The sequence below is a fragment of the Ramularia collo-cygni genome, assembly GCF_900074925.1.
Source record: "Ramularia collo-cygni strain URUG2 genome assembly, contig: RCC_scaffold02, whole genome shotgun sequence".
Classification (NCBI taxonomy): domain Eukaryota; kingdom Fungi; phylum Ascomycota; class Dothideomycetes; order Mycosphaerellales; family Mycosphaerellaceae; genus Ramularia; species Ramularia collo-cygni.
In genome coordinates, this window is record NW_019716256.1 from 179,829 (window position 1) to 196,803 (window position 16,975).

At 50.4% G+C, this 16,975-nt stretch overlaps 7 protein-coding genes and 1 non-coding gene; 6 read left to right on the forward strand and 2 right to left on the reverse strand.

Moving 5' to 3' along the window:
• Positions 1-87: 87 nt before the first annotated feature.
• Positions 88-1,812, forward strand: RCC_01580 (probable Phosphoglucomutase; the record flags this gene model as incomplete). XM_023766874.1 has 2 exons in its annotated part: positions 88-140; positions 201-1,812. 2 exons carry the CDS (start codon positions 88-90, stop codon positions 1,810-1,812), a joined length of 1,665 nt encoding a protein of 554 aa, XP_023622642.1.
• A 384-nt stretch (positions 1,813-2,196) lies between these two features.
• On the forward strand, positions 2,197-3,419 carry RCC_01581 (uncharacterized protein; the record flags this gene model as incomplete). XM_023766875.1 has 3 exons in its annotated part: positions 2,197-2,627; positions 2,694-3,057; positions 3,117-3,419. The coding sequence occupies 3 exons, from the start codon at positions 2,197-2,199 to the stop codon at positions 3,417-3,419; spliced, it is 1,098 nt and encodes a 365-aa protein (XP_023622643.1).
• A 654-nt stretch (positions 3,420-4,073) lies between these two features.
• On the forward strand, positions 4,074-6,342 carry RCC_01582 (related to Probable dipeptidyl-peptidase 5; the record flags this gene model as incomplete). XM_023766876.1 has 3 exons in its annotated part: positions 4,074-4,141; positions 4,204-4,500; positions 4,554-6,342. 3 exons carry the CDS (start codon positions 4,074-4,076, stop codon positions 6,340-6,342), a joined length of 2,154 nt encoding a protein of 717 aa, XP_023622644.1.
• A 114-nt stretch (positions 6,343-6,456) lies between these two features.
• Positions 6,457-7,518, reverse strand: RCC_01583 (uncharacterized protein; the record flags this gene model as incomplete). Its single annotated transcript, XM_023766877.1, has 1 exon — positions 6,457-7,518. One exon carries the CDS (start codon positions 7,516-7,518, stop codon positions 6,457-6,459), a length of 1,062 nt encoding a protein of 353 aa, XP_023622645.1.
• A 1,397-nt stretch (positions 7,519-8,915) lies between these two features.
• On the reverse strand, positions 8,916-9,016 carry tRNA. One transcript has 2 exons: positions 8,981-9,016; positions 8,916-8,951 (listed from the first exon to the last, which is right to left on the reverse strand). It is a non-coding gene; the product is annotated as a tRNA-Ala (tRNA).
• Positions 9,017-10,925: 1,909 nt separating this feature from the next.
• RCC_01584 (uncharacterized protein) lies at positions 10,926-12,054 on the forward strand (the record flags this gene model as incomplete). XM_023766878.1 has 3 exons in its annotated part: positions 10,926-11,072; positions 11,417-11,645; positions 11,699-12,054. 3 exons carry the CDS (start codon positions 10,926-10,928, stop codon positions 12,052-12,054), a joined length of 732 nt encoding a protein of 243 aa, XP_023622646.1.
• A 1,260-nt stretch (positions 12,055-13,314) lies between these two features.
• Positions 13,315-15,035, forward strand: RCC_01585 (related to alpha-amylase; the record flags this gene model as incomplete). XM_023766879.1 has 4 exons in its annotated part: positions 13,315-13,490; positions 13,541-13,941; positions 13,992-14,390; positions 14,503-15,035. 4 exons carry the CDS (start codon positions 13,315-13,317, stop codon positions 15,033-15,035), a joined length of 1,509 nt encoding a protein of 502 aa, XP_023622647.1.
• Positions 15,036-15,565: 530 nt separating this feature from the next.
• On the forward strand, positions 15,566-16,705 carry RCC_01586 (uncharacterized protein; the record flags this gene model as incomplete). Its single annotated transcript, XM_023766880.1, has 1 exon — positions 15,566-16,705. One exon carries the CDS (start codon positions 15,566-15,568, stop codon positions 16,703-16,705), a length of 1,140 nt encoding a protein of 379 aa, XP_023622648.1.
• Positions 16,706-16,975: the final 270 nt, after the last annotated feature.

Here is a 16,975-nt window from a genome sequence, read left to right on the forward strand (position 1 = left end):
GAAAGCATTCAATCCTCCTTCACCATTCCTCAATCAACTCACACAACAAACCGACTCTCCCTCATATCCAAACACATCACAGTAAAGATGAGCGTACGCACGGTCGAAGTGAAGCCATTCACCGATCAGAAGCCTGGAACGTGAGTCTCTACCGCCATACATCCCCCGTATGACAGCACTCACTGACAGACTTCTCTCAGATCTGGCCTCCGTAAGAAGGTCAAGGTCTTCCAGCAGCCCAACTACAGCGAGAACTTCGTCGCCTCGATCCTGCTCTCCATCCCCGAAGGCGTCAAGGACTCATATCTGGTCATTGGCGGTGATGGCCGTTATTACAACCCCGAAGTCACGCAGCTCATTGCAAAGATTGGTGCAGCATATGGCGTGAAGAAGCTCTTGATCGGCCAAGATGGCATCATGTCTACACCAGCAGCATCACACTTGATTCGCATCAAGAAGGCTACGGGTGGTATTCTGCTCACTGCTTCCCACAACCCAGGTGGTCCTACCGAGGACTTTGGCATCAAGTACAACCTCGCCAACGGAGCTCCCGCACCAGAAAGCGTTACCAACAAAATCTACGAGACTTCCAAGACTCTCACTTCTTACAAGATCGCCGACATCCCCGACGTCGACCTCTCCACCATTGGCACCAAGACATACGGCCCACTCGAAGTCGAGATTGTCCACAGCACTACCGATTACGTTGCAATGCTCAAGGATATCTTCGACTTTGACTTGATCAAGAGCTTCCTCAAGCAGCACCCAGACTTCAAGGTTCTTTTCGACGGCCTGAGCGGTGTGACTGGCAACTACGGTGTGGACATTTTCGAGAAAGAGCTAGGACTTGCCGGTAGCACACAAAACTGTGTGCCAAAGCCGGACTTTGGTGGTCATCACCCCGACCCCAATCTCGTATACGCACACTCGCTGGTCGAGCGTGTTGACCGCGAGGGCATTCACTTCGGTGCTGCCTCTGACGGTGACGGTGACCGCAACATGATCTACGGCGCCAACTCTTTCGTCTCCCCTGGAGACTCACTTGCAATCATCGCTCACTACGCCGAGCTGATTCCATACTTCAAGAAGCAGGGTGTCTACGGTCTTGCTCGCTCCATGCCTACGTCCGGTGCTGTTGATCTCGTAGCCAAGAAAAAGGGTCTTGAGAGCTACGAGGTCCCCACCGGCTGGAAGTTCTTCTGCGGTCTCTTCGACTCCAACAAGATGAACATTTGCGGTGAGGAGTCGTTCGGTACTGGATCCAACCACATTCGCGAAAAGGATGGTCTCTGGGCCGTTGTCGCATGGCTGAACATCATCGCTGGTGTGGGTCAGGAGAAGGGCGAGACTCCATCAATCAAGAGCATCCAGCACGACTTCTGGAACATCTACGGCCGCACATTCTTCACTCGTTACGATTACGAGGGTGTTGAGTCTGAGGGTGCCAACAAGATGGTCGCACACATGCAAGAGCTCATCACCACCAAGCGCGATTCATTTGTTGGATCGACTGTTGCCGGGCGCAAGGTTATCGAAGCGGACGACTTCAGCTACACCGACCTTGATGGTTCCGTCAGCAAGAACCAGGGCATCTACGTCAAGTTTGATGATGGTAGCCGAATTGTCGTCAGACTTTCGGGTACTGGATCTTCGGGCGCAACCATTCGCTTGTACATTGAGAGGCACGAGTCGGACCCCAAGACATATGGATTGGACGCTCAGGAGTACCTGAAGGAGAATGTCAAGATGAGCGTGGAGTTGCTCAAGCTGCAGGAGTTTATCGGACGTGTTGAGCCTGATGTCAAGACCTAAGTGGTGTGACGGAAGAAAAGCGAGAGCGGAATCGATTGCATTGATGTTATGAAGTATGATGTGTGAAGAAGCAAGCGATRGTAGTCAATTGTAGATGAATGTCACCAGGTTCCATTCCATGTATTTTGAGGGGGATGGTTGTCATGTGTTTGAGTAATGAATACATCCAGCTCTCGACTCTCCTCGATTTGCCAATTGCCTTTGCATCGTGGCATCATGAGCGGTATGAGAGTCGCGCTCTGCATTGATGTTTAATTTTGAAGCCGTCGAAAAGTCATGCCAATCCAGCTCACCTGAAATCATGACTCGCGCGCCGAACTTGAGATGGATCCTCCATTGATGAACTTCAGAATCTCACCATCCACCATCACACACCACCCCATTATGCGAAACGCACGACTCACCGGGCAGGCATTAAGCCTCGCCACGGAAACTGCTCGTCAACCCTACATCTGCCGCGCCTGTCTCGCGCAATCCACCCGTCAACTCAGCACCTCCAACCCCCGAAACGCCTCCTCGCAGCCCTTTTACAAACGCATCCAGGACTCACTCTTCGGTAGCAAAGAATCCAAAGCCGCGGAAGAACGACTTGAACTCGCGCGCGAGAAACAATTGGAAGCGATAAGACAGGCGGGCCCTGATGAACAGGTCAAGAATGATGAGTCGCAGAATGAGGGGCGTTTAAAGGTTGCCGCGGTGGTGCATCCGACTACGCATAAGAATTATGTGGTTTCGAGGACTTGGAAGGGGATGGAGAGGATTGGGAGTGAGGCTTGGGTTACGCAGAGGGCGGATCAGGGGGAGAAGTATGTTGGGTGAGTAAAGAAGACATGATACCTGGCGGTGGGATATAAGATGGTGAGGGCTAATGAGGGTTGCAGATTCATGCCGCCGAAGCAGGTGAAACTTGAGGGAGAGGACTGGGAGGCTCTGCTGCACAATATCACTGCGGAGGTTCTGACTCTGAAGAAGGCTGGACGAGATGTGTTGCAGATTTGCAATGCGAGGACTTTCAGCGAGGAAGATGAATGTTCTACTCGCGGCGTAATTGTCTCCAACAAGTCTGGCGCTGCTGTGGTCGAGAACGGCAAACAGGAGAAGGCGATTCTGGACAGCATCTCAGAGACTCCATCTGCAGAGCGTGATCCAGAGTCGCTGAGGATTGAGCTTGCACAGGCCTTGGCATCTGGTCGCGGTCAACTCTTCATGGCTTTCAAACTAAACGATCCTCGTGTCAAATTCGCGGTATGCCGTTCCCATCGAAGCGAGATTCGATTCGAATCCTCACTGACTATGCTACACAGATCCTCAAACGCGCCATGCAACTCACAGGAAAGCGCGTCGCCGACATTTCACTCCAGCACGCAAATACGCTCAATGACCTGTACGATGCATTCGCTGCTAAAGAAGCGCCGAAGAAATTGCACGAGACGGAACAATTACAGATGCTGGAGGCGACGCCCAATGTTCAAGTCCACAACAGTCGTCGCACGCATGTACACAAGGATAAGTCCATTGGGAGGTGGAAGTTGGTTGAGAGCGAGTTACAATTGAGGAACATGCCTACGAGAGGCGAGTCGAGTATTGCTTCTGGTAGAGATGCGTAAGTGTGGAGGAGGAGGTTGTACAGTTTACCTTGTTGCATTACCTTGCTACCTTACCTTCCTGTATGATTTAAGAGATTCGCCTCAGAGGAGAGGACTGGAAAAGAGAGCTTTCCGCATGAAAGCATTTCTACATCATCCCAACGGCATCGTAAGGGAATAAAACGTCTAGAGACCAACGGGCTAACATGGTCTCAGCCAAGCAACGGAGAGATGGAAATAAATCTACTCCGATACATATACAATACAACTCTGGTTGTCCTGCACCAAATGTCACTCCCACGGCACTGCTCCCCTCTCTCATTCGCAGCCTTAGGTACCTTATCGCTCTCTCAACTCGGAGTTCGGTCATCGGGCCTGAGCTTGTCGCAGCTTTACCAGTTCAAGCGTCGATCTTGGTACCGCCTTATCCTCTTGAGTCTTGGCAATTCTGGATAGGTCAGGCACCTTCCTCATTGGTGCATGTCCGTCCGATCGGCGTACAAGTTGCGTCACGGCAAGAAATGAAATAATGAAAGCTGCACGTGCGGATGTAACGCCGTAGCCATCGTGAGTTGCTAGTGCATCATTAGTGATGCAGGCATCAAGCATATAGGTAGCATAATAACTTTTGTTGCTACCATCATCACATCATCCTCATTTTCACATCCTGCAAAGATGTCGATGGGATGGGTCGCGGCTGTCACGGCGGCATTGCTGCCCGTTGTGCACAGCATCACGCCTGAGTACGTCCATTCTTCTACCTTTTCTTCAGGCGGTGAGCTATACTGACTGATATATCTCTCAGACTTATGCTTTCTGCCCCTCGCTACAGTGCAGCATCTCCCAATCCAAGCGGAGAGTGGGCGGTGTACACCTCAACAAATTACTCTTTCGAAACTCATGAAGCAAGCACTGTGYGGAAGATCTTGAACATCCCCACAGGCGAGATCTCGGACCTTGATCTTTCGAGCGATGCTTCGGAGATTGTGTGGGTGGGACCAACTGATACCAGCGTGCTGTATATCAATGATACGAGCGATGATGTGAATCCTGGTGGAGTCTCATTGTGGACTGCAGATCTGGCAGATTCTCCCATCACGAGGTATGTCTTGTTGTGCTGTTGAAATACAAAAATTGCATGCTAAATCTTGACAGCAAGCTCGTGGCCTCACTTCCAGCGCCTTACTCCGGACTGAAGGCTGTTCAGACCGAATCTGGAGACATCAACTTCGTCTTGAACTGCCTCGCATATGCCAACAATGGCTCTGCATACAATCCAGAGCTTGCATCCACTCCACTCACCACTGGTCGACTCTATGACAGCATCTACGTCCGTCACTGGGATACCTGGCTCGCTCAGGAACGCTTCGCGGTCTATTCTGGGTCTCTCAAGAACGGCACCTCAGGCTTGAACTTTACCGGATGGATGACAAACCTTCTCAAGGGAATGGAGGCTCCTGTTACACGACCAGAATCGCCGGTGCAGCCATTTGGTGGCAGTGGAGATTATGATCTTTCTCCAGACGGTAGCCAGGTGGTCTTCCTCACCAAGGCTCCAGAATTTCCCAAGGCAAACTACACTGCCAGCTACCTCTACCTTGTCGCTCACGATGGTTCCTCCGTTGCGACGAACCTCAATGGTCCAAACAGCACTGCTCCAGAAGCTGCCAAGGGTGCGAGCGGCGCTCCAATGTGGTCGCCAGATGGCAAGAAGATCACCTTCTACCAGCAGGATGGTGTTTCGTATGAGTCCGACCRCAGCAAGATTTACGTTGCGGATGTCGATTCTCGCCAGATCTCTCCTGTTGCGGGTGATTGGGATGTCTCTGCTGGATCGATCAAATGGAGTCCGTCTTCTGATGAACTATATGTTGCCGCTGATTGGATCGGCGCCACAAGATTGTTCATCTTGCCTGTTGATGCTGCTGCGGATTACGTGCCCACCAACATTACCGACGTTACTTCCATTTCCGACTTTTTCGTGCTACCCAATGGAGACGCTCTCGTCTCTTCCAATGCGATTTGGGCGTCATACCTGCTCTACACTGTCACGCCATCCGCGGATACAAAGTGGTTTTACAAGTCAAACGAGAAGGATGCCAATCTCGCGGGCTTGGGTCCCGAGGATGTCGACTTTCTCTGGTACAACGGAACTCTCGGTGACGCGCAACAAGCCATCATCATCTACCCAGAGAACTTCAATTCCAGCAAAGTCTACGATCTTGTATTCTACGTGCATGGCGGTCCTCAAGGCTACACCGGCAACACATGGAGCAACAGATGGAACCTCAAGACCTGGGCCGATCAAGGCTATGTGGTGATAGGACCCAACCCAACAGGATCCACCTCGTACGGACAGAACCTCACAGACCGCATCCAAGGTCGCTGGGGAGGTTGGCCATATGAAGATCTGGTTAACGCTCACACATATATCTGTGATAACCTCCCATACGTCAACTGCAGCAATGCCGTCGAGGCCGGTGCTTCGTACGGAGGCTACATGACCAATTGGATCCAAGGCCACGATCTGGGTAAAGAATTCAAAGCTCTCGTCTGCCACGATGGTGTGGCAACTACATATGCCGACTACAGCACAGACGAACTCTGGTTTACGGAGCACGATTTCAATGGGACCCTTTGGGAAGAACCCGGCAGGTCCAACTACATGGCATGGGATCCCATGACGCACGCCAACAACTTCTCCACGCCGCAGTTCATCGTGCACAGCGAATTGGACTATCGGCTTCCTGTGAGTGAGGGTCTTGCCATGTTCAATGCTCTGCAGACGTTGGGAGTGCCGAGTCGCTTCTTGACTTTCCCGGATGAAAACCATTGGGTGTTGAATCGTGAGAACTCATTGTTTTGGCACACGGAGATTTTCAATTGGATCAATTACTGGACGGGGAAAATTGATAGCTTGGATGGGAATGCCATTACGATGTAGAGAATCACATGCAGTGAACTTCAATCATCAAGAATTACCAGCATCTCGGATTCATTATACTCTACACAGGTGATGTTCTCAATGGCATCATGGTCGACAAACATGTCGTTGCCTCTAGATCATACCCCCCATCATCAGGCCGTTTCCCCATCCCCTTTCAACAGCCTCAGCATGCATCTCAGCTCTCTCTTGTCGTTCCGCTTCAAGCCTCTCAGCCTCTTTCCGAAATTGCGCTATCCAATCGAAAATGGCAATCACAGAGAGCAGAACTTCTTCGCGCGTGGCATCGCTCAGATTGGAGCCATGCTCAAACGTAAGGGAGAAGCTGTCGAATCTCGCGAGTCGCTTGGCAGTATCCCCCAGCGAGTCCTTGAGGCTCCATTCATGAGACATGTACTCCCATTGCCATGGACCGGGAGTATCTCCTATACTGGTTGGAAAGAAGCGCCACAACTTTGACCTTCCAGACTCCTTTGTTTGGACCAGGGAGGTTTCCCGTTCGGCAACGCAGAGTACATAGCAAGATCCACCCTTTGCCGAACGAATGGTGCCGATTTCTCTCTTTCCCATGGTACAGCGTATATCAGGCTCTTTCTGCTTATCTTTGTAATCGTTGCAAATCTTCCGTTCCAAGGGCAATGGAGAAAGGGTACTTAGAAATCGCAATCCAAAGGGAAGATCCACAGCGTTGAAAGAATGCCTCTCCTTCAAATCGTGACCAAGTCCTTCGAGTTCCATGAAATCTGGAAGGTTGTTTTGCGAGGTATGCTTTTCCAACTTTGAAATCTGCCAATATTGAAGTCGTATCTGCTGGCCGACTCTCGCTACTATGCGTTTCGGTTCGAATCCATCGAAGGAAGATTTCTCAAGCTGCAAGCTTTGGGACTTTTTGTCTGGCAATTGCGAACAACGTCTTGCTCGGACTCGATACTTGATAATAGGGTTCTCGAATTCGGGATCGTCTGGTGCTGGCTCCCAAGGTTCGACTTTCCATTCATATCCCGGCGGTGCTGTACCAATCCTTGCTCGGACTTCGTCGGTCAGGCGTGTGGGTTTGCTTGTCGCTTCGGGTTCCTCGTCGTAGGTGTAGGGACGTCCGTATCCGTCCAGTTCTACTTTTGGTGGTGGGTAGGGTTCTGGAGCTGAGTAGATTACGACTGGGACTTTGTGTACCATGCTCTGAAGGGTAGAGTGCTGAGGATCGATGGATGTTGGAAGTGTCTCGAAGGTGGATGATTGTGCTCTTCGTAGTAGGCTACTCGTGGTGATACGAGCCTAGGTGGCTGTGTTGATGAGGACTGAAGAGCTCAGGTGTAGTATCGATGTTGTCGGGTCGTATCCAGAATGGTGATGAGGATATTCGGAAGGAGTTGAGAATGTTGGGTCCGATGCTCCTGCCGACGGTTCTGATCTGTGTTCAGAAAGCACGATGGGCTTACAAAAGTCGAAAGGGGTGCAGCTGTCAATTGTAACTTGGTCAAACCAACCTCTATTCTGTTGATCGACTATGGCGGAAATGAGATGCTCAATGTTACCTTTCTATACATTCAGACAATGTTTCCCTAAAGCGATCCCATCTCTTCTTCCTGTCTGAATCCATCTTACAGTCTGAGCAGTCGCTGATACATTTCATGACTACGTTTTGCTTGGGATAGCGTCTGATCAGTCACGAGAACGTAGACTGTGGTGAGAGGGTGTCCGGTGGAAGATTACAAGGTGGCGTCACCGGTTTGGTGTTCTCCAGAAAGGATGATGTTAGGATGAGGACTCTGTATACAGGACAGAAAGGAGTGACCTACGCTGAGATACTCTATCTCCAAGAGGAAGAGGCGTTTCCAACGAACGTTAGCCTTTGCCATTGCTGCAAAACCATCTCCAAAACGGGGGGCATCTCTCTAGATTGGATTCACTCAATCACGACATGGGCTCTTACACTGCTGCTCTTGCGTCTTCGTCCTTCAACAGTTCAACTCTCTGTTCAGCTGTAAGTTCATGCCCGACGGGTTGAAGCTGTCTGTGCAAGAGATGAAGGTATAGACAGCTGATGGTACACCTCTCAATCTCCTACACAAGTCGGCATTGCCCGCTCATAAGAATGGAACCTTGGAGATTAACAGCCTTGGCTTCCTTTGCTGAATCGAGGTGTTGTTAGTGGTGGTGCAGAGGTAACGTGAATCCCATTCGGTCTGCAGGATTTTGAATATAGCGAGATGTAGAATTTACTGTGCAGGCACTGCTACACCTCAATACCCATGCTGCATTTTATGGCTAAGATTGACTGAAAATTGATTCGGGATTGGCAATAAGGGGCGTGCCTGTTCCGGACGGTTGGATGACCATGTAGGGCCATATAGYCCAAAATTCTTGTGGGCCAAAAAACTCCAAAAATGTAGAGGACAGTACTGTGACTCGATTCAAAGCGTATGATAGGTTCGTAAGCTACATCCGAGTGGCCTTTTGGGCCTCGGGCTAGGGGGTAAGGGTGCGGTACCCAAAAAGGTGAGAAATTGTTCCGGGTTCCCCAAAAATCGACAAAAATTAGGTGGCAGCCACCTGCACCGACAAAAGTTTACTGGACGCTGTGGGAATTGAACCCACGACCTTTCACAATGTCGTATAGTCCTCAGATGAGAGATTATGCGAAGCGAAAATCATACCCCTAGACCAAGCGCCCTAGACAGACTCGGTACAACCTGAGCTACTGACGATGGTGCCGGAAAGCTGGCAGCGAATAAGTATGCGGGCCAGAATTTTATGGGCGATGTCGAACAAGAGCCGCCAAAGGACGGCCTCTGCGGGGCTGTGCGCCCCACCTCTAAAAAGCTCAAATGCTATCCGAGACTTTCCCGTGGTTCGTACGCAGAGAGCTCGCAGGAAAATTCCCGCAAATTTCGAAGATGGGTCTATATTCCCGGATGAATCTCACTGAGCATTGCTCGTCAACTTCACATCTTTTAGGCCCGAAATTTCTATGCCACGTATAAGAGGGCTCGCTGACGAGAGCTGCTCGCTTATCTTGCTATGGTAGAGCCGTGTTGTGGCTCCATCGACATTTGTATATTTTGGTCTTGGCCAAGCTCAAGTGAAGTCAAAAGCCCGAAAGCTTGGCATCGGGTTCTGACATTCATCACGACCATAGTGATCGTTTTCGTGGGCTAAACATTGCTGTCGATCATTCATGATTAGGAAACCTATCATTGAAAGAGCTTTAAGAGCCATGGCATGCTATAGCTTACGCTCCGCATCGATGGCTACGACCGGCAATGTAAGCATGATCAATCTATTATCAAAAGGATTTTAAGAGTACACGGGTTGATCCAATCGCTACGATGTACCTTTGTCGCTACTATGGTCGACCTTCCAGCTCTTGACTCGTTCAACTGAGCCCTCTATACAAAGTCAAACCTCGACGAACGCGCTTAGATATTCGTAGTCTGGGTGAGTCGATGGATGCTTCTCTCTTTGTATTCTGACAGGCAGCCTGATACCACTGTGATTCATATCTTTCGCTTTCCATGCATCGCTTCGTGTGCCCAGCTTAGACCATGTGGGGGACAGCTATTCCAGCTGACTTCTGTGACAACGTAAACTCGTCGCAAGTGTAGAAAGTGCAAGCGTGCTTACCCTTGTACGACTCGTTTGGCTAAAAGATATCTCTCAATCGTGAGAGGAAGCCCTTCGCGTGTACAAACTTGATATACCCCATAATCTTGTCAGCTCCGAGTATTTTGTCACTACCCCAACCCTAACCCTAAAGCGCTTCACTTCTAGCCTTTCTTCCTTCAGATAACTCCAAGTTTCCATCTCAACACACGATTAACATCCACAAACGTTTCATTGAGTACGCGCCCCAATGTGGCCTCGCAACATGTGCGAAAGTTGACAGCTTCGCTCTTGAAAAGACAGCGAGCCATAGGTAGCTTTGCAACGACCATTGATCCGGCTTTTAAGACAGATCACAACCAACCTGTAGCATTGTAGAAGAGCAGAATGAGTATCGAACCACGATCTGCCGCGATAATGCTCGCCTGACGAAGTAGTAGAGGGGATTGAAATATCCAGAGAGGTGATCGGAGCCACGAATAACCGCGCTGATCTTCAGTATATCTTGATATCGTCCCATGCATGAGCTCTTCAGTCCAAGCACGAGGTTGCTTTTCAAGGGCCGAACTTGGAATGAAAGGAGATCCAGAGGTTGACTATGGGTATGCTTCGTCTGTGAATGTCAGATGTCGGGGCGTTTTGCATCCACGGTCGACAACGTCGGCACAGCATCTAGATCAAGGCACATGCTGGACGGACTCTGAAGCTAGTCGCAGTGCTTAAATGCGACGAAGAGCTGGAGATGTTGGCATCCGAACTGACGTCTGAATAGAAGTCGTGTTATGTCCAAGGGTCGAGGGAAATGAGGCTGCTCGGCTAACTTGCCTGCACTATTTTTTTTTCCATTGTGACCAATTAGCCAATCAGCGGAAGCAGCTCCGATTTTCATCATCCTTCCCGATTTAGCAGCAGCAGCAGCAGCAGCAGCACCACGACCACCACAACCACATCACCATTAAACATCAACCTTCACTACCAACATGTCTCGCGGTGGACGCGGCGGAGGCCCCGCCGGGGTCGGCCGCATGAACGGACAAGCTCTTCCATTCGATGTCGACACGGCTCTCGAGGACCAAGTCGCGCTCAACTCCTACCAGACCGATGACTGGGCCAATTCAATGTTCCCGGTGAGTACTTGTACCGACCACTGAACCTTCTCCATATTCTGGCTCGTGTCATCTATCTGCTCGGTGTCGACTTTTGATGAGCACAAGACGCTGTTCGATCAGTAGTAGACTATTCCAGGTGAGAGCTGGCCACAGCATCATACCACACCGGAGCATCTCTCCGTTGATCTGGATGGGAAAGATATCTCGCTCTTATGATGATGTGCGATTGGTAGAAAGGCCTCCTGGGTTCATCAACAAGTCGATGCCGAGTAGAGAAGCCCAGACGAGTCTCAGTTCAGGAGGAATCCAGCGTGGTTCAATGCTGCACACAAGTTACTTACTAACCCCCCCCCCCCCCACAGCCTATGAACGTGCACATGGCACCATCCGCCACCACTTTCGAGAAGAAACTCGTTCAAATCATGCGTGAAACGAACGAGGACCGACGCAACAGTCCCTTTTATCTTGGGGACGCCACCGGAAAGCGTGATGCCTCGACATTCAACGCATTCGAAGATGTCAATACCTTTTCTTACAAAAAAGCCAAGCGTCTTCACAGCGAAAAGCCGGATCTCGACAACGTGCCACTCAGTAAATCATCCTTTACTCCACTACTCCTCATTCACATGCTAACATTCCTCCAGTCCGGGAGATCCTTCCGCCAGAACTCGCTCATTTTGCCACTGACGGTGATGATCCAACGGTGGTTAGCGAGGCACGTGCCAAGAATCTCGCGTTCCTCAAGAAGAAGCGCATCGACAAACTCGCGCGATTTGATGAGGGTGCTGACGCTGACGCTCCCGCTGACGACGACGACGATGATGACGACAAGGATGGAGATGGCGATGAAGACGGTGTTGAGGCACCGTCTGACAACGATTTCTCTGAAGATGACAGCGATATGGGTGACGATTACAATGCCGAAAAGTACTTCGATGATGGGGAAGGAGACGACGATGGAGGTGGTGAAGAAGGCGGCGGTGGCGATGACTGGTCATAAGAGATCTAATCCGTCTCCACGGGAAACGATATTTGATCCTTAATGTAACGGCCTCTAGATGGATCTTCTGGTTCATTATCTTAGGGAATCGCGTGGAGCCTCATCAAAGTAACACCGGAAAAGGGGCGGACTGTCCGGACCATTGCATAGTTGCGAAAAGGCATTCCCATAACGCATGTGACTTTTGCACATAACGAGAGTCAATATTCCGGACGCGGGCCGGTACTACTTGGATGAGCCTTACCAGACGCGGATCAGATGCGGACTGGAGTACGGCAAGCGGAACTTGACCTTCATGGCCGCTAGCCGTAAAACCATCTGCGCCCTTCCTTGTTGGACAAAGCTGTGCATCCGACTGCTCCATGGGCAGCGCGGCAGCGGCAACATCAACTTCACGCAAGAAATCTCGAGCGCATAGAGTTGAAACGAGGCACTCAAATGTGCATTTCGCCTTACTTGACGAAGGATTCTGCTTAGCTGGAGGTCTCAAACATGCATACCTATCGTCCAGGGACAGCAATCATGTTGGGTCATGCTTCAACTTTTGAGTGTCTACGGAGACAGACTTCGCAAAGCAGATGTGGTCGAGAAGGCATTCCGCAGCGTTTTTTACACATATTTGAGTCAACACTCGTGTGGATAGTCGGGTCTCACTACGAGTAGGATAGCGAACTGAAGAACGACGCTCGCTCGTAGGAGAGAAGCCTAGTGCCATATGCTGAAAATGAGAAATGTCCACGCAGCGGGAGTATAACGAATCGACGCCCCTCTCTCACGTACATCTCGCCTGCAACGACGGAAGATCCTCCTAGGATGTGGTCTTCTAGTTGGTTCTTTTTACTCCGATGCATCGAGAGTCAAGTCGAGGCGCATCATTGGTCGGACCTAGGTCCGATTTGTGACGAGGCTTTTCTCAGGTCTCGATGTTCTCATCAAGATTTGGCGGTGAACACGACAACAATATCGCAGAGAACATATGCTTATCACAGTGAGAATTGAAGCATGCTTGCCTTCCACCGCGACCCTGGTGGCCGGGGTGTATGAGATGCAATGCCACGTCGCCTGGCGGACTCCACCCACGAAACCGGTTTCTCCAGGAATGTGACGAGTCGCCCAGCTGCGCCCAATTTCACATGGTTGAGCATTTGCAGCCAACAACGATAACGATATGTAGGTAGAAGGGTAAGTCCTCAACATATTCTTCCTTGATCATTGTATTCTCCTGCTTTCATCTCATCTCACATCTCAACCCGACCTATCATGCCGGAAAACGCCACACTTTTGCAAGGCTTTGAATGGAATTGTCCAGCCGACGGCAAACATTGGCAGCGTCTTCTCGAAGCTCTGCCAAATCTCAAAGCATGTGGCATTGACAACATCTGGCTTCCTCCGGCTTGTAAAGGCAGTAGTCCTGAAGGAAATGGTTACGACATCTAGTTAGTGAGATTCTGCACAGATCTGTGTAGCCACAGACTAATACCACCAGCGACCTCTACGACCTCGGAGAATTTGACCAAAAAGGCGGCGTTCGAACCAAATGGGGAACGAAAGATGAACTCCTTGCTCTATCCTCCAAAGCCAAAGAGCTTGGCATTGGCCTATACTGGGATGCAGTATTGAACCACAAAGCCGGAGCTGACAAGAAGGAGAAGGCCCATGCAGTGGAATGCGACGAGAATAATAGGAACAAGGAGGTCTCCGAGTCGTACGAGATTTCTGCTTGGTTAGGCTTCGACTTTCCCGGTCGAGGAGACAAGTACAGCGCGCAAAAGTATCATTGGTATCATTTTTCGGGTACAGACTATAATGCCGCGAACGAGAAGAAGGCGATATACAGGTTGAAGGGCGAGGGAAAGTCGTGGAGCACGAGTGTGGACGACGAGCAAGGTTTGTTCTCAGGCCATACCACATCACTTCTGTACTAATACAACCTCCAGGAAACGCCGACTACATGATGTTCTCTGATGTAGACTACAGCCATCCAGAAGTACAAGAAGATGTGAAGAATTGGGGATCGTGGGTCACAAAGGAGGTCGGTCTAAAGGGGTTCCGACTGGACGCCGTGCAACACTTTTCGCAACGCTTCACGAATGAATGGGTAGAACACGTTCGACAAGAGTGCGGCGACGACATCTTCATGGTAGGCGAGTTTTGGACGAACGACACCGAGGCAATGTCAAAATGGCTGGATGAGATGCACCGGAAATTCTCCTTGTTCGATGCCCCGCTGCTCTACAACTTCTCCCGCTTGAGCACGASCGAGGACGCGGATCTCAGGACTGTCTTTGACAACACACTAGTCAAGCGCGACCCATTGAACGCTGTGACAGTCGTAAGTAAGTCAAAGGGAAGAAATCATATAAAGCAACTGCAAGACGTCTCTCGAGCCAGTTAGGCTGTAAGCCACATCGGAATTGTCCAAGACAATACTAACCCTTCTCATCTCAGTGAACCACGACACCCAACCAGGGCAGACAATGGAAACGAAGATAGAAGGTTTCTTCAAACCCCTCGCATACGCGACGATCCTCCTTCAAGACGCCGGCTACCCATGTCTCTTCTACGGCGACCTCTACGGCATCAAAGGTGACGCCCCCGAACCACCAGCAGCAGGGAACAAAATCCCCGACATGACTCTCGCCCGTAAACTATACGCCTACGGCCAGCAAGACGAATACCTCGACAAAGCCAACTGTGTCGGTTTCGTCCGCAGAGGAACGCCCGAGCATCCCAGTGGATTGGCTTGTATCATGTCTAATGCGGGACCCGATGAGATCCGAATGGCTGTCGGGGAGATGCATGCGGGACAAGTCTGGACTGATGTATTGGGTTGGGAACAAGGAGAGGTCGTTATTGATGATGAAGGGTATGGGGTTTTCAAGACTCCGGGTGTGAGTGTTGCGATTTGGGTGAATAGGGATGCTGAGGGACGGGAGCGATTCCCTGTTAATTTCGATAATGATATCTATAAGGARGGTTAGAATTGGGAATTGAGGTGATGATGGTGTAGAAGGGGGCTGAGTGTTGACTGGCTATAGAATGAAATTCTAAGACTAATAGATATCGACAGACAGAGTATACCAATTGAAGCGAATCGAATGACTTTGGTCCCGTCGATTGGGATGTCTTCACCTTGGCTGGAGATAGAACGAGATTCAAGAGACATCGCCAGTATGCCAATTTCAACGCTGGCATTTGACTCTCATATTCAAGGCCAAATCAGCGACTCGAAATACTTTTGGACATTTCCATGCTGGGAAAGATCAGGACGGTATCGGAACAGCCACTCTCTTACGATGCGTTACGTCGAATACTTTCAAAATGTTTCTGTGTCTCACATACAGATATCAGACCAGAAGCAACTCGTCCACACCACAAGCATGTCTCACACTCACCGACAGCAGAACAGCAAACGACTTCAAGGCATCGTCCTTCCAAAGACATGCATCCGAAAAGCCAGAGTCTCCAGCAGCACCATCGTTCTCCCGAGACACTCGACCAATAATACAAAATGGCCCATCATCCCATTCCCACCGACCGCTACTCGGAAATAGCAGCAATCCGCCTCAGAACGCGTCCAGCTCTAACTCTCAGCATCCCAACTTCAAACCACATCCCAGAGGCTCCCCGATCCCAATACGACACGATGAAATCCTACCAACGTCTCGAAAAGGCCGGGACAATCTCCAGTCTGGAAAGTCTGCAGAAGAACGTCCGTCCCTTGTTCGCCTATCCGCGCAAAGAATCCCATACACCTCGCAAATCAACTCCGCAGAAATCCCTTCCAAGAGAATCAGAAGACGAAGCATACGCTCTCCTCTCCTCGGAATTGGAAGAGACATATGCAACCTTCTCCTCTTCTTTGGATTCAATCTTCAATAGCTCCCCACCACCACCAAACTTCCTTTCCTCACCCCCAACATCCCTAGACTTCAGCAGTAGTCTCCCTTACCCTGCCACAACCAGCAGAAACAACAACAACAGCAACAACAACAACAACAACAACAACAACAAGAGGCAGAAAAACAAACCAGTCTGGGGAAGCACACCCCCTCAAATCCCCCCTCCAACACCCAGAAACCACCCCCCTCGCAACATCCCCTCTTCACGACCCATCCGAATCGATCGACAAGAATACACCCTCCAAGCAAATCCTTCTCCCACCTGGCCCTATATCGTCCCGAAGCAAGATTTCTGGACGAGCCCCCCTCGCTCTAATCAACGCAATCATCGCAGTGGAGAAACCACCTCATCAACACATCCGCAATCCTTACCCTACCGAGTTCCCCCAGCCAAAACAACTCCAACACCATCATCCCACGCAAAATCTTCACCCCGCCATCGTAGAATTCCCGCATCTCGATCTCAAGATTTCAGCTCTCGGCATCGACAACGAAGGGGTTCTCGACGGATATCATCTCCTTCCTCCTCCTCCTCCTCCTCCTCCTCCTCCTCTTCTTCTTCTTCTCCACCTTCTGCCGGTTCGAGATGGATGCGCTATGTGACAGTTTTGGAAGATATTTCCGAGGATGAGCAACTCGTGGTTAGGCGTCGGGCAGAGGAACCTGTTTCACTGTCAAAGCGTTCGCGATTGGGAGAGAGGATCAAAAAGGTGATTGGGTGGGTTATGAGGCAGAAAAGGACTTCTTGATGGATTGAATTTGGATTTGGATGCGTTATGGGGAGTCAGTAGTGTGAATGGAGTGTGGGTGGCATCTTGAGGTTGAAACAGGATTATGATGGAATGAAATGCGAACATGTGAATTTGAAGCTTTCATCCTTTCGTCTTTCATTGCTGCTCGGCAGTTCTCCTCTACGGGAGAGAAAGCGTGGAGCAACTTTCTTCCCTCCACTCTTCTTCCATTCCTCGAAACGCCAGGCTATGCATCCCATGCTTTCGTTTCTCCCGGTTTTCATTTCG